Source organism: Phoenix dactylifera, chromosome 3, assembly GCF_051530095.1.
Source record: "Phoenix dactylifera cultivar Ajwa chromosome 3, Ajwa_hap1_PhDact_Kaust_v1.1, whole genome shotgun sequence".
Lineage (NCBI taxonomy): Eukaryota > Viridiplantae > Streptophyta > Magnoliopsida > Arecales > Arecaceae > Phoenix > Phoenix dactylifera.
The window spans coordinates 39969728-39984498 of NC_143192.1; the positions used below are offsets into that span (position 1 = coordinate 39969728).

The window sequence follows — 14771 nt, forward strand, 5'->3', positions numbered from 1 at the left end:
AAAAATGCACAACAAATCTCTTTTGTAGAAGCGTTTGATTTATTCTGCTTTCAACTTTATTAGTTTGAGTTAGCCTGTGATTATACTGGCAAATAACGTAAATTCTTGAAGCTCACTGTCGATTCACATTTTTGTTTATAAGCTTCCAAACATTGCTGTTCCGAATTTCTCTCTTTTTTCGCACTTCAGTTCTGATACGTCAGCATTACGAGCTGATGCATGGACTAAATCTTTGATGTGGGGATTCTAGCGAAGCCAACAGAGTTCTGGACGATAAAATAAAACTGTGTTCACGCCCGAACAATCGTAAGATTTTTGGGCAAGCAATCCTTCCTGAAGCGGACTGCTTAGAGAACACGAGTGGTTACTTTCTTGAAACCATACATCGACGGATGCCTTCCCGCTTGTTAGAAAATCTCTCTTATTTATATCTAGAAGAGCCAGAATTTAGATTTATTTTTTCAGAAGTGGAAAAGGTCGTGCCTCCTTGTACCGGTGAAGGGTGGATGTGATTATACTAAACTAAAACGCAACGAGCCTGGAAAGTTGAAGAATGGGATGAATAGGCTTTGCGTTTTGGCCAACGATTCTGAAAGACAGACACAGACCAATGGAGTTCTTTGGAATTAACACCCCTATTCACGAGATGTCGTTGTATATGTCATCAGGGAATCAACATCATCTCACACTGCGTCAAGTCACGAGCGATGTGATATCCCAAAATCCTGCTACTCCAGGATTTATGGGATCGGGCAGCCCACCGAACCCAAGCAACATCGTGAAAGGAGCCCAATAAGCCAATCAAATCCACCTCCACTAACGTGAGAGGGCATTTTTTTTCTTTTTTTTCCGATGCACCATCTGCTCACCCTAGTCTAATAAAAAGCAAGAACTTGACACAGTGGTACAGAAGAGACCCCCGATAAGTCTAAAGGACCTTTTCGAAATGCTGAGCTGTATAAGTAGCAACTCAATTTGTGGCTTGATTTGCCTTCTGGTAGACATGCACAACCTGAAAGGTATTGCATCCTCCCATCTATCGAATGTCGTGGAGTAGAGGGCTCGCATCCTCCCTCCACCCCTCCTCTCATATCCAATCAATCACCGAGGTTGAGTCCCCTTCTAGGATGATGCGCTCCGCGCTCAGCCTTCGGCTCGCAAAGGATATGCCCTTCCAAGTTGCCTTAAGCTCCGCCTCTGCAGCTGACAGCTCGACGATGCTTCGGCCTCCTACAGCAATTAGCTGTAAGTTATAACTCTTGATCACAAACCCCATACCTACTCTGTCTCTCTCTCTAGCAACACTATCATCGAAATTCACCTTGAAATGGCCGGGGGTAGAGGCACCCAAGAGAGAAGGACGAACTTAGGCACAATATTAGCAGAGCAAGTGTCCCTAACCATCCCAGATGAAATCGACGTAGTGACCAGGATGAGCTCTACAATCTGGAGAGTGGCTTTCCTTACTACACTACTCGGTGGCACCCGTCGGTTATCCAAAACCTGAACATTCCTATCCAACCAGATATGATACGCTAAGTAGGCACAGGTGATCCCCCACTCCATCGTCCTCGGGCTCTGCATCGCCTCCTTTATCTGGCGTAGAAGGTCATCAGCTGATCGAGTGCTCTGGGGCCAGGTAACGACAGCCCCGCTCCAGATCTATGTAGCTCGCGGGCACCCTAAAAGAACATGACTGATGGACTCTACCTTCGGCCACCACCCACAACACGGAGTAATCCTAACAACCCTCTCCGCAAGCATGCTCCTTGTAGGTAGACATTCCTATGCCACCTTCTATAGGAACTGAGCCACACGGGAATGAACATGCATCCTCCAAATCCATCTACTGTCCATCTGCCTGGCAGCTACCCCATCCATCGCCTCCTGTAAGTCCGAGGCACTCACCTTGGATCTACCTATAGCAGCCCAAACCAGTCTGTCCGATACTTCCCCCATGGGTACCAGAATGGTCAGAATCCTCTCGTAGGTGGACGGAAGCTTTTTTATGTTGTTGCTGGCGTTAGACTCATTTGGTGGATTTAGATTGGATTAGATTCTTTTTTGTTTTTTTTTATGTTTTTTCTCTTTTCGGGGAAGAGGCGGGTTGGTTCCAAGTTTAAACTACACCTAGATTTTTAATGGAACTTTGTTAGGTCAAACTTGGTTAGGTCTTCAGCGGTTTCTAATCGTTCCGGTAATAATTCCACAATATCCAAAGTCTTCATGCGTTTCTAACCCATCCGGCTCAAGTCTTACCGTCGGACAACATAGATGAGACATTTAGTCTCCACTTCGAGGATGAGTCAACTTTAGGTTGGAATGAAACGTATTCTTGTAATTAATAATACGTTCTCAACTCATGCACCCGTTACCACAACATTATAAAATGGATTTGAGATTGAAAAGTTGAAACGGCATACATGTGCATTGACAGTGTGACATCAGATACGATTATATTAGAGTGGGAGAGGGGTTTTATTTTATATCTTACTCTTTCAACTAAATCAAGATCTTCTTATCGTAGAACACAAGTGCACACGTCAAAGGAGAGGAGGACAATTTACAATCCACCCCTACTAATTGAAACATAATAGCAATATAATAATGCACCTTGCGTCGTCTTCTAGTGCTTAAGATACCCAATACGCAAATGAAAGAGGATAAATTAGCAAGTTCACATGCTGAAGTGTGGGGGAACTCGGAGCTTCACGTGCTCCTAGTTTCGCCTTCCAAAGCCTAGAAGGTCCAATGTTAAATTTTTTACTTTAAAAAAATTATATCTATTATAAACTTAGAGAAAAATTAAATATATTCTCCTAAAATAGTTATAAATAAAAGTTGAGTACTTGAAAAATATTTATGTATTAATTGGTTTTGAAGATTTCCAAATAAATAGTTGTGGCAGCACAATATAATGGATTGGTTTTTTTTAGATGACTCGATGTATTGATAAAAAAATATCTTCCCTTGCTAAGGTATGGAATTTGCACCAACCAGAGATTCCACATAAGGAAGGCAACTATATATAGTTTTCTTTTCTTTTTTTTTTTCGGAACAAAAAATGGTTTATGAGTCAGTCCTAGTAGCGAAGCTGCGTGCGGCATTGGAGGGCCTCGTTCAGGCTAGAGTGCACCTAAGTGCTCGGTGGATCCTTCTTGAGAGAGACTTGGCTGCAGTGGTCGACTGGATTCGGAGTGGGCATGTCAGGCCAGATTTGCATCCTCTAGTTTATGATATCTATTATTTTTTGGAGGAGTTGGACTCCTTCCGAGTCGCGCATGTCTTTCGAAAGATGAACAGTGCGGTAGACTGGATCGCTTCTTTTATAGCACACCACTCTAGGGCCGTCTTATCAGGGATTTTGAAGCCCGTGCTGGTGGCACTAGAGCGTTGTTTGTATTGTGACTATTCTGAGCATACTCACGGCTGGATGTAGTGAGTCGCCACCAAAAAAATAAAACATGGTTACCAAAGTTTGCACACGACTCCCAAGAGTCTAAAATAATAGCAAAAGGAACAAGAAAGGTAGAGCATATACGCAGATCGGCAGATGAGAGATGAAAAGAAGTCACGGGCCAGCGATGCCGACAGCCGGTGGCGGGACGTGGAGTTTCACATGATGTTGTCCAAGATCTCGCTTTCACTCTCTTTCTCCATGGTTCTTCTCCCATTCTCGAGTCTAAAGTCTGAAGGAGGTCCTCCTAGCCGACGCCAAAGCGGCAACAATCACTGGAAGTCAGAGAGACCCCAAGCATGCAAGGAGGACAAGCCACGTGCTGAGAAGACCAAATATTTGACTTGGTAGTTGGATTCCAGGGCTATCTATCAATGCGATGTTATGGTCTTACTTGTCGTTATAAGATAGCTATATTATTATACCAGTTTACTTGCTATTGGGTTTACTGAAAAGTTGGCCATCTAATACCTATCCTATATATATATATATATAGGATAGGTATTAGAGTTCTTAAGCCGGACCTGATGGAGCTATGTCTTATGAACATGCCTTGATGCGGCATGTCAGCATGGTGCTCTCTCATCCTCGCAGCAGCAGCAGCCGCCTCTTCTGATTCGAGACATTTGAACTTTGATCTATAGTAGAATGGCTCTTTAGGCCATGCATGTCTACAAGGAGGCCAACAAAACTAGTGCATTTGAAAATATACTGTATTTTAATTTTTTTTAGATGTTTCATGTAAAATTTGTATGAATCATTTGTTTTAGAAAATAATAATAATAATAATGCCGTGCATATGGGTGGCATGATGGCCATCCTGGCTGGCTCAACGTATGCCAAAAAGTTTGCTCGCTGTCGCTATTTAAGATGAGAGAGGAGCTGAGCATCTGCGATTTTGGTGATGCAGGCTTCAACCTTATTGCTCATCAATGCTAGCTTTCAATATTAGCTCCGATGCTCGTTAATCGTTTTGACAGGATGGCTGATGAGCTGCATCAAGGTACGTAGTGCCACCCTTCAAAGGAGGGATAGAACTGAAGCGAGTTGTTGTACTTGCCATGACGTGGTCTGAAATCTTGATGATGAAATGGTTAAAAATTTTCTAATGTGACAAGGAAAATTGTTGTGAGAAACACATCCAGGCAAATGTCCATTAAACTCATGTCGTTTTCTATAGTTTATGAGTGCGGTTGATTTTTATAGACCCCCAAGCCATGCACTAGGTTGCCGTGCTGCCCGGGGAGCCTTGTGCCTAGCAATTTATGATGCATTCACTTGCATGCGAGAGGACCGAATATACTACGATTCGTTGTGAATTTTCAAACAACTTTTAAATGGATTACTTGCAGCATGGCATATTGCTGAAGTTTACATTAACCTCATCCAATTTACCATAGCACAAAATGATTTGATGAATGATTCCAGCGTTTCAAATAGAATATGCTTCATGTTAAGAAGCTCATATTTTTTAGCCTGACTAGCCATAATTTAATTTCTATCTTGCAGATACATGAGTAATACACACACACACGCACACACGCATATGATTTGTGATTTAAGAGCATTATCGCAGTATTTGAAGCAAAGTTTGTTGAGTTCTGATTTCTAAACCATGGCAGGCCCTAGCAACTCTAGGATGTACATCTGGAAGCGAGAGCAAAAAAAAGATTTAGAAACAGATCTCCTATTGATGGGGGGTGAGAAACAATGATGCAAAAAAAACCAGATGTTGGAATAAAAGGATAAGTAGGGAACTGGGCTAAATATTATTTTTCCTTTTAATCATACATTTTTATTTATCCTTAGCTAATTAATTAGCTTAACTAGGATATTTGAGATGTCTCTCCTCATATTTTTCTTACCGCTTCATCAATTAAGGAGCTGGAATGCTAAACTAAATCCTAACACTAATTGGATGAAGACCTCATTCTTTTCACTTTCGAACTTAAGATTAGTGTGACCATTTTGGGCATAGGACTAAAAAATGGCCATCCTTGCAAGGATGGCAGTTCATGGCATTTGCTATGCTATAATTATATAATGATTTGTAAGAGCAAAATGCAGGATGGTACTACACGTTTTATAGTAGAATGATAGCATTATCAACATTACATATTTCATGATCAAGTAGTCCAGATTAAAAAAAAAAAATTCAAGATGTGCAAATGCTAGTTGTATTAATAACAACATTATTTAACACTGCCATGATAGCCAAATTGTGGACACAATGATTACAATCAATGCTTAAAGTGCAGGATGGATCAATATTTTGAAAGAAATCAATTTTACTACACTTGAATGAGCATATTTGCATCATGAATGTTAAAAATAGCGAATCAGCGTCATAAACATGGAATGCTACTTATATTTTACTTGGAAATAGTTACAACTGCAAGGTCTGCCTGCTCTTCTTTGTCTTGATACCAATAAACCACGTCAAATTCCATGTTTTTATTGCATGTACCCAGGCAAAGGGTGCTCTCAGGATAGAATCCCACGATGAGGTCCCTTGGTACACCACCTATCCCACCCTTAATTACCACTCTTAAAACTTTGCATCCATATATATATATATATATATATATATATATATATATATATATATATATATATATATATATATTACAACGGTGGCTCACAGATGCGGCAAATAAAATTAGAAAACAAAAGACTAGATAAGAGTTCCGACACTGCATTGTAATCTATTCGTACGAAACTTTCAGAGTGATAAACTGCAAACGAAGCAACCTAGTCGGCGGCACCGTTTGCTTCTCTTTAAACATACGTGGCCTGATGAAAGCCACATTTTTTCAGGAGTCTACGAATGTCATTGAGCAATGATTTACCCTCGTGGCTTTTCTCATGAAACCCACGTAACGGATAACTATAGAGAGCCAAGTCCTCCAATTCCTTCTCCTCTCTTTCACTTTTCTTTCTTCTTCCACATACCAGCGTGCGTTCAACGACGTTGAAAGGTCTACCCAACTGCTCATTTATTTCAACGTCCTCCTCTCCCTAACAAACTTTGAGACCTGAAATTTACCCGAACTCAAGGACTTCATGTCACCAACAATGGCCTTCACCTCCCAATATCAATGTCCTCATCTTGTTGAGGATAATACCATGAACAATAGATTAAGCTTATAGCTAGAGACCTTGAGAAGGTATAGAAACTGTGTATTATTTAGGCATGTAATATGTATTAATAAAAATAACATGATCGGCTATATATTTTCTTGATTTTAGGTGTGTATCAATAAAGCATGAGGTATGCATCTATAAAGTAATAAGCATGTGCCTATGAACTGTCGGGTATGCATGAGCATACTAGAAAGCTTATATATGTATTAATTGGATATATCCTCATCTCCCGTCGAGGTATGCTACGTTTTGTATCTTGACTCAATTGGCTGTACTTACGCCAGATTAATGGGAGCGACCGTTTTATAGAAGAAGAAGAAAAGTGACCTCAGGTGCTCTCTTTATTATCCCACTTCTTTCTTTATTTTTTTTTATTTTTTTCTGTTATTATGCATCCTTTGAGATGTTTGAGATGAGAAAAGTGACAAGTAAATCTCTTTAGATGATGTACTCATTAGGAAATTTTGATCCGTATTATTGGAGATAAGCTACACGAGCGTTTCATTACGATTTAATTTGCTCGGTGAAAGTAATAACTTTTATATTACTTGAAAAAGAAAACTTCTTAAAAAAGACTCTGCTTTCTCCAACCCACCCCCTCCTCCCCAACTTCGTTACATTTATGAGGTCTCCCGGTCCCACTCCAAATAATCCAAATAAAACGACAAACAAAAGCCAGCACCCTCTTACCCATTCTAGCCGTGGTTGTCTCTTTCGCGGTAAAAAACGATACACCTTCCTTCGCGCCCATTCACCGTTGGATGATCGACAGCACGGATGTCAAAGCCGCCGCACAACTCTCAAAGCGAAGTACGGATGATCCGACGGTCGACACCCGTGAAGGAAGGTGTACCATTCTTTATGCGGTGGCTTAGCTGTGTAGGTACCTGAAAAGATCGAGAAAAAAAAATAATACTAAAGCCTCTTTTTTTTTTTTTTTTTTTTTTTTTTTTTTTTTTTTTTTTTTTTTTTTTTTTTTTGCTAAACTGGGCGATCTATACAACACGTGTACGGATACACCCAATAAAATCGGAAAACAAAATATCCCGGAGCTCCCGAGGCAGCTCCCCGTCCCCAGCCCATAAGGTGCTCCCGGCATGGTTAGCCACATACGTGGCCACCCAATCCGCGGCCCCGTTGGCTTCTCGAAACACATGCTTCGCCTGGACCTCCCCTCCGTCCCTCATCATCAACCCGATATCGCGGACCAAGGGATGGTCGGCAACACCGGCTCTCAGACCCCCCTGGATCCAACTAATGACCGTAGCCGAGTCACCCTCCAAGATGACTGATCTAGCTGAGAGCACATGCTGAGCGTGTCGAAGACCCGCCCAGGCAGCTCTCAGCTCCGCTCCAGGGACCGTACAGTCAAATACCTGACAGCCTCCTGCCGCCACTGCCCTGGAGGTCGGGTTCCTAAAGCCTCTTTTCATCTAATAAAAGAATTTACGCGCACATCAAAAAATGTGCGTGCACAAAACTTTATATTGATTTAAATTAATTGTGAGATCATAGGAGTCACACCAAAAACAATCGTACATTTATACATTTATCGATTTTACATAATTTAAATATTCGATTATTATCACTTATTAAAATTATTATATCGTATTAAAAAAAAAAGAAATGGAAGCGAAGGCAAATGGCCCAAATGGTGGTTCTCTCTTCCGGAGAGAGAAGAAGCCCCCATGCTCGCTTCTTCCTTCTCTCTCTCAATGATGACTTAAATAGGAGGAAAGGGGCCAGTGATAGAAAAGAGCCTTTTCCTCATCTTTTCTCTTAACTTCTGAGCTATATAATTTGCTGCTACCCCTTGAGGGTATCTGGAGCGATGCCATCCAGGCTACCGCCGATGCCGGCGGACCCGCCGGATCCCTCCGCGGCCCTTCTTCCCCACTACCACCACCGCCCCCGCCCCACCATCCTGGTCCCCGTGGTTTTCGCCGCGGCAGCACTCACAGCCATCGTGCTCGCCGTGCTCCTCTACCGCCGGCTGGCCCGCGGCAGGGCAGCCCCCACAGTCCCCGCCGATCTGAAGCCCGCTCCGACGAGCACCCTCCGCCGGTTCTCCTACTCCCAGCTCCGCCGCGCCACCGCCTCCTTCTCCCCCTCCCACAAGCTCGGCCAGGGGGGGTTCGGGCCCGTGTTCCGCGGCGCCCTCCCCTCCGGCGAGGAGATCGCCGTCAAGCTCATGGATTCCGGCTCGCTCCAGGGGGAGCGCGAGTTCCAAAACGAGCTCGCCCTTGCTGGCAAGATGCTCGCCATGGGGCCCTCCCCGGACCGTGGATGGGTGGTGGCTCCCCTCGGGTACTGCAGCTCCGACGAGAAGCGCCTCCGGCGTCGGTGGTGGCGGCGGTGGCGGGAGGCAGACGTCGAGGAGGAGGTGGTGGTGGAGGCCTCCGCCGTCGTCGGGGGGACAGGGCGGAGGGTGCTCCTGGTGTACGAGCTAATGCATAACGGGAGCCTCCAGGACGCGCTGCTCGACCGGCGGTGCCCGGAGCTCATGGACTGGGGCCGCCGGTTCTCGGTGGCGCTCGACATTGCCCGCGGCCTCCAGTTTCTCCACACCGGGTGCGACCCCCCGGTCATCCACGGCGACATCAAGCCCAGCAACATCCTCCTCGATGCCCGCCTCTCCGCCAAGATCGCCGACTTTGGCCTCGCCCGCATCAAGACCCCCGTTGCCGACGACCTCCCGGCCGCCGCCGCCGCCAATTTGGGCGATAATGAGGTGGTCGTCGAGATCGAGCTGAATCAGGCCGTGACCGGTGATTCTAAATCCTTTCCGAACGATAGGAAGAAGGACTCAGCGGTGGGTGGAGGCGAGGATGATGCTTCAATCATGGGAGAGACTGCCGAGAGCACCACGACGACCACCGGGTTCGAGGAGTCAATTGGATGTGGAGGGTTTGCAATTAATGGTAGTGGAAATGGTGTTATAGCTCCTGAGAAATCTCCAGAGGAAGATGAGGGCTTCACCATGGCATCACCGGTGGAGACTGCAGTGGCCTTGGAAGTGCAATCAACTTCGGAGACAGGAGGGGGATTCGATAGGATGAGTGTGGATAGCGGGAAGGATACTGCAGCCTCCGGAAGCCGGAGAGGCGGCCGGAAGAAGAGCGGGGCGGGCAAGGACTGGTGGTGGCGGCAGGATACTGGTGGGGGAGCAAATTCCGAGTCTGGAGGCGGTGTCAAAGACTATGTGATGGAATGGATTCGGTCGGAGATCAAGAAGGAGAGGCCTAAGAGTGACTGGATTACAGCTTCAGCCGCTTCTGCAGAGGATTGCTTGCCGAAGTCATCAGGAGGGGGGAGGTCGGAGCGGAAGAAGCAGCAGCGGCGAATGGAGTGGTGGGTTTCGTTGGATGAGGAGAAGTCGAAGAAGAAGGAGAAGAGCCGGCCGCCGAGGGAGTGGTGGCGGGAGGAGTTCTGCGAGGAACTCACCAACAAGCAAAAGAAGCGGGCGATTGAGAAGTCCAAGAGCAATGCCGAGAAAGGAGAGCAACAATGGTGGCAGAAAGATGAGGACCTTGCGTCGCCTTCAGGCAGGAGGAAGAGGAGGAAGAAGAAGAGCTGGAGCAGGGGCAGCCGGACCAGTATGGACTGGTGGACGGAAGGCATCAGTGGGGACATCAGGACCACTGGAAGGAGGAGCAGCCGGGACTGGGCAAGTGGGGATATCCCGAAGAGTGGCACGGTCAGCAGCACCCCAAGCATGAGGGGCACTGTCTGCTATGTTGCCCCTGAGTATGGCGGTGGCGGACCTCTCTCGGAGAAGTGCGACATCTACAGCTTTGGTGTCCTTCTGTTGGTTCTCGTATCAGGCCGGCGCCCATTGCAGGTGACAGCATCTCCCATGTCCGAGTTCGAGCGGGCCAACCTGATCTCGTGGGCGCGGCACCTTGCTCACTTAGGAAGGCTCCTTGATCTCGTCGATCCATCCCTTCGAGCTGTGGACAGGGAGCAGGTGCTTCTTTGCATCACAGTCGCCCTCCTGTGCCTCCAGAGGTCTCCAGCTCGCCGACCGTCTATCAAGGAGATAGTTGGAATGCTTACTGGCCAGTCTGAGCCACCGCACCTCCCTTTGGAATTCTCACCATCACCACCTGGTGGGTTTTCATTCACGTCCCGGAAGAAGGCTCGGTGAGTTAATCAATTTTTATGAGCATTGGTTCTAGTGTTTATTGTACATCATTTTGAATTTTCCATCTCTTTGGAGGTGATGGATGTATAAAATTCTGAACAAAAAGAGAAGCAATTTCCTTTTGAATTCGCCAAGATTGGTCTTCAATTCCAATTTTGAGTGTGAGGGAACCTTTTAGTGCAATTGAGTTGTTAGGGATCTCTTGCACAACTTACTCCAAACTAGAATTCTTCGGACTGTTGGTAGAGAGGCAACTCAAATCGATAAAGTTCCTTTTGTCCTGGTAGATTGAAAGGGCTCTTGCCTTTTCGTGTGCATGAGGTAGTGCTTACTGGGCCATGTAAATATACTGTCACTCCATCCTTCAGTTTTTGCATGCAACTTTTCTTAAAGTAAGCTAAGCTCTGGCCCCAGTTCTACCGGGTCTTTTGCTCCAAACTTATGCTGTTAAAAGGAAAAAAGTTGTCAAAGATTCTTCTGCTTCCTTCTTTTTGCAATGTGTAGGCCTTGACCAGATTCCTTGTAAGAGAGGCAATTGGCTTTTCAGAATATCATTTTCCATGGTGCTGTGGACATGTAATCTTACTTCACAGTCTCTATGCTTTTCAAAAAAGCTTCTACTTTCTACCATGTGGTTTGCCTATCTGGTCTGGATGAACTACTATGCTAGTATGACATGGTCTTCAGAGTTGGCCTGTCAAGGACTCAGTCTTGACATTCTGGGTCACAGAATATCTACTCAAGTGGAAGGCTTTGGGTTTGGAGAGCAGCCACACTGTTAGGTAGGGCCATGCTATCAGAATTGGTCAAGGAGAACCTGGGAACCTTACCATGTATCTGACTTTGTGAGCTAATTATGTGTTCAGAAAGATCAGAAATTTAAACTTCTTCAACATTGGCTACTGCAAGAAAAATTTTCAACTCTATTATGTTGCTGATGACATTATTTTAATAAATTTTCTGCGTACCCCTATCTGACCAAAATGATGGTCCTATTCTTGGGCATATGTATTAAAAGCTGGTAAATGACTGATGTTGATTAGATTCTGTCAACTATTTAATGCATTGCTCCTCTTTTTGCTATCGTTTAGAATCTTCCCGTAAAATGGTCCAAAAATGATGACAGTTATTGGTCATCCATCCACGATTATTTGGAATACTTATATTTATTAATCCAGCTCCTTGGGTCATATACAGAGCAAAATGTGCTGCTGTTTTTATAGCTGTTTGATAGGTGAATACTTGCTGCACAGCATTCTTGATCTAAACACTTCTTTCTCTCTCTCTTTTTCTTTTTAATTTCAATGCTGATGTATGCTGCTTTGCTCTTCCTCGAGTGGAACTCCACAAACCTTTTTTCCTGGAGAGTTCAGGGAGAAAAGACTTAAAGTTCTTTTCTTGTAAACCTACCTAACAGTTTTTGACCTTGGATAACCTGTTGCTTTCATGAGAACTTTTGAGCGACCGGGTGACTTTAGTACTTTGTTCTTGCCCCAAGAGATAACTTAAGATGATTGTTTAAAATTGATTCTGCAATAAAAGAATGTTTGGTTTTATTTCTGAATTTTTTTTACTCACTTTTACATTTTCTTTATTCCATTGGATTTTATTTTTTTTCCTTTTCTGCATGTCCTTGGTGAATGAGGATCCATAAAGTTGACCCCAAGTAGCTGGGAAAAGGCTGGATTATTATGGTTGAGCTAGTGTAATTAACTTCTACTGAAAACTTTTGTTAATTAACACCTTTGAATGTAAGTAGATCTTGGAAAGAAATGTTCTTGCATTATCCACACATTACTCTCCTGTGAATACACTTTTCTAGATGTAAATTGCAAACTAGTGCTTCAAGCCTGTTTGGTTATCCTGTTTCATACAATTTAGGAGTTGTAATCTTTTAGTGATATTTCAATGGCAACATTTTGCGGCCCCTCTGCAACTTTTAGGCTGCTGACCTGTTGACTGACAAACTTATCAGATGATAGATGAAGGATGATCATTTGCAGTTAGACAATCAAAAATCTAATGCTTTATGGAAAATTTACGAATCCTAGTGACAATCTTCCAATTACAGGTTTTCTCCCTGCTTGCTGTTTGTCTTTCCTTTTTGAGGAGGTGTTCATGTAATTTCCCTTTTCATTTCATATTTTCCACCTTCATCAGCTGACAAAATTGATGTAAGGTGTTAAGCTGATTACCCATGGTAGCAGGTAATTGTGTTGATACGGATTGGCAAGGAATGTAGCAGCTGACTGCGGGCTTCAGCAATCGCAGAGACCATTTGAGTCGATGGTGTTGCTAAAATTAGTTAAAGAAGTTGTGTCCTCAGTTCTCAAGCGAGTCTACAACTTGTCTATAATCTGCTTAATTTTGTGGCATATTTGATGCACGTAGATAGGAAGAAAATGTGCACCCTGGTTATCTGTTCACTTCTGGTTTGGCAGCAGACTTAAACTTCTGGGTACTGGTAGAAAATTAGGCATTGCCTTGGGGATCGTCAGATGCTCAAATGTATTTCGGAGCAGGATGATGAGGAATTATAATTGTTCTTTGGTGATGTAACAGCAAGAAGAGGTGAAGAGGCCTATTCATGGGCTGGAGATTCTGAAAATAAATGAATTTAAGCTTGATATGTATGTACAAAGGAAGAAGATTCTGCGATGAGGGAAATGATAATAAATAAATGGAGTTTTCACTTGGAATGTGAGTGTTTTTGATGAACCAGTACAAGATTTGCACTGAAGTGACCTATGAAGAAATTAGGGGTCTAAGTCACCGCTTTGAATAAGTTATTCATAAGTTATGGCGAAAGAAGGATATGGACTTTTGGCTGTAAATTGACATGAATTAGAAGATTTGACATGAAGAATTGAATCAGTTGCTGTATATTTTGGTAAGGAGCCATAGGGAAGACGAAATTTATTGAGAAGTTTGCTATAAAATTAAACTTTTAGTCAGAGGAAAGAATCTCAGTCCCTGAATACTTGCCTCTCTCCATTGCTATCTGAGATTCTTTCTATAATGTTTATAAAGTGTCTCATTAGCTGAGTGTTTCAGGGATTTTATTGAATGCATGTTTGCAGACATGATGTGGATAAGCTATTATGTCATAGTGTCTTGGAGATTTTGCTGATTCTCTAGATTGCTTTAAATTATTGCTTTAAGGGTCACGGAATATTGGTGGTTATAAAAATCCCATGTATTCCTATGGAAGGTAAACTACATGCTCAAGTAGATTGTTATAAATGCATGGTGATTTACTTCTGTTTGCTATACCTTGAATTTATAATTCTTATAAATGGCATTCATAAATCAGTATTGGATATTTGACAGAAACTTGATTGTATGAAAGTCAAATTACATAATTATGTTCTTCTAAATGAACATTGCAAGCGCATTATATTTGAAAAGAGTGGGAAATAAAATAAAGGTATTAAACTGTACATTCATTTGGGGTGAGACATAATGTGAGTTGATGTCTTTTCACTTGACTTTGTTAGAATATGCAAAACTTGAACACAAAGAGGATTGTCTGATTTATGTAATGTAATTGGCCTTAATGGGTATATGATTTTACAAATCATATTGATAGAAAATGAAGATATGTGGAAACAAATTATTGTTACAAAATATCTTCAAGGTTTACGAAGAAGGGATTTCCCTTTGTTGTCAAGGTTCAAAATTTTGGTTTTGATTTCAGCTGAGCCAAATGAGTTTTTGTTTGACACTTTTTGCAATTTTTAACTCCATCCTGCAGTTTCAGATAAAAAACAGAAAATCCTAAAAATTCCAAAATATAAAATCAAAATAATTGAAGAATAGTGAGTCAAGATAAAATTTAGAAATCATTTTATTTTTTGTATCGACTTTTAGACGTTTGAGTGTATTATCCGGGCAGTTTCATTTTGAAACAAGCAAAAAGTTCATAATTGTTAAAAATATAATAATAAAATAAAATGTTTCATGTTTAGGAATATAATCAGTCATTTCATTATTTGAAAGCAAACTAACAGATTATTATTCAATATG

At 42.9% G+C, this 14771-nt stretch overlaps 1 protein-coding gene across 2 annotated transcripts; it reads left to right on the plus strand.

Annotated features, from left to right (window-relative positions):
- Positions 1-8227: 8227 nt before the first annotated feature.
- Positions 8228-13078, plus strand: LOC103708198 (Protein kinase superfamily protein). Of its 2 annotated transcripts, none has more exons than XM_008793021.6 (2): positions 8228-10744; positions 12721-13078. In XM_008793021.6, the coding sequence occupies exons 1-2, from the start codon at positions 8433-8435 to the stop codon at positions 12722-12724; spliced, it is 2316 nt and encodes a 771-aa protein (XP_008791243.2). In that variant the 5' UTR covers positions 8228-8432; the 3' UTR covers positions 12725-13078. The 2 variants fall into 2 exon arrangements, with proteins under 2 accessions (XP_008791243.2, XP_026660861.2); XM_026805060.4 differs by lacking the exon at positions 12721-13078 and adding an exon at positions 11250-11789 and having other exon boundaries at positions 8245-10744.
- Positions 13079-14771: the final 1693 nt, after the last annotated feature.

Bases quoted from the DNA above. Each gene is read 5' to 3' on its own strand.
- LOC103708198 (XM_026805060.4), top strand. From the start codon at position 8,433: ATGCCATCCAGGCTACCGCCGATGCCGGCGGACCCGCCGGATCCCTCC.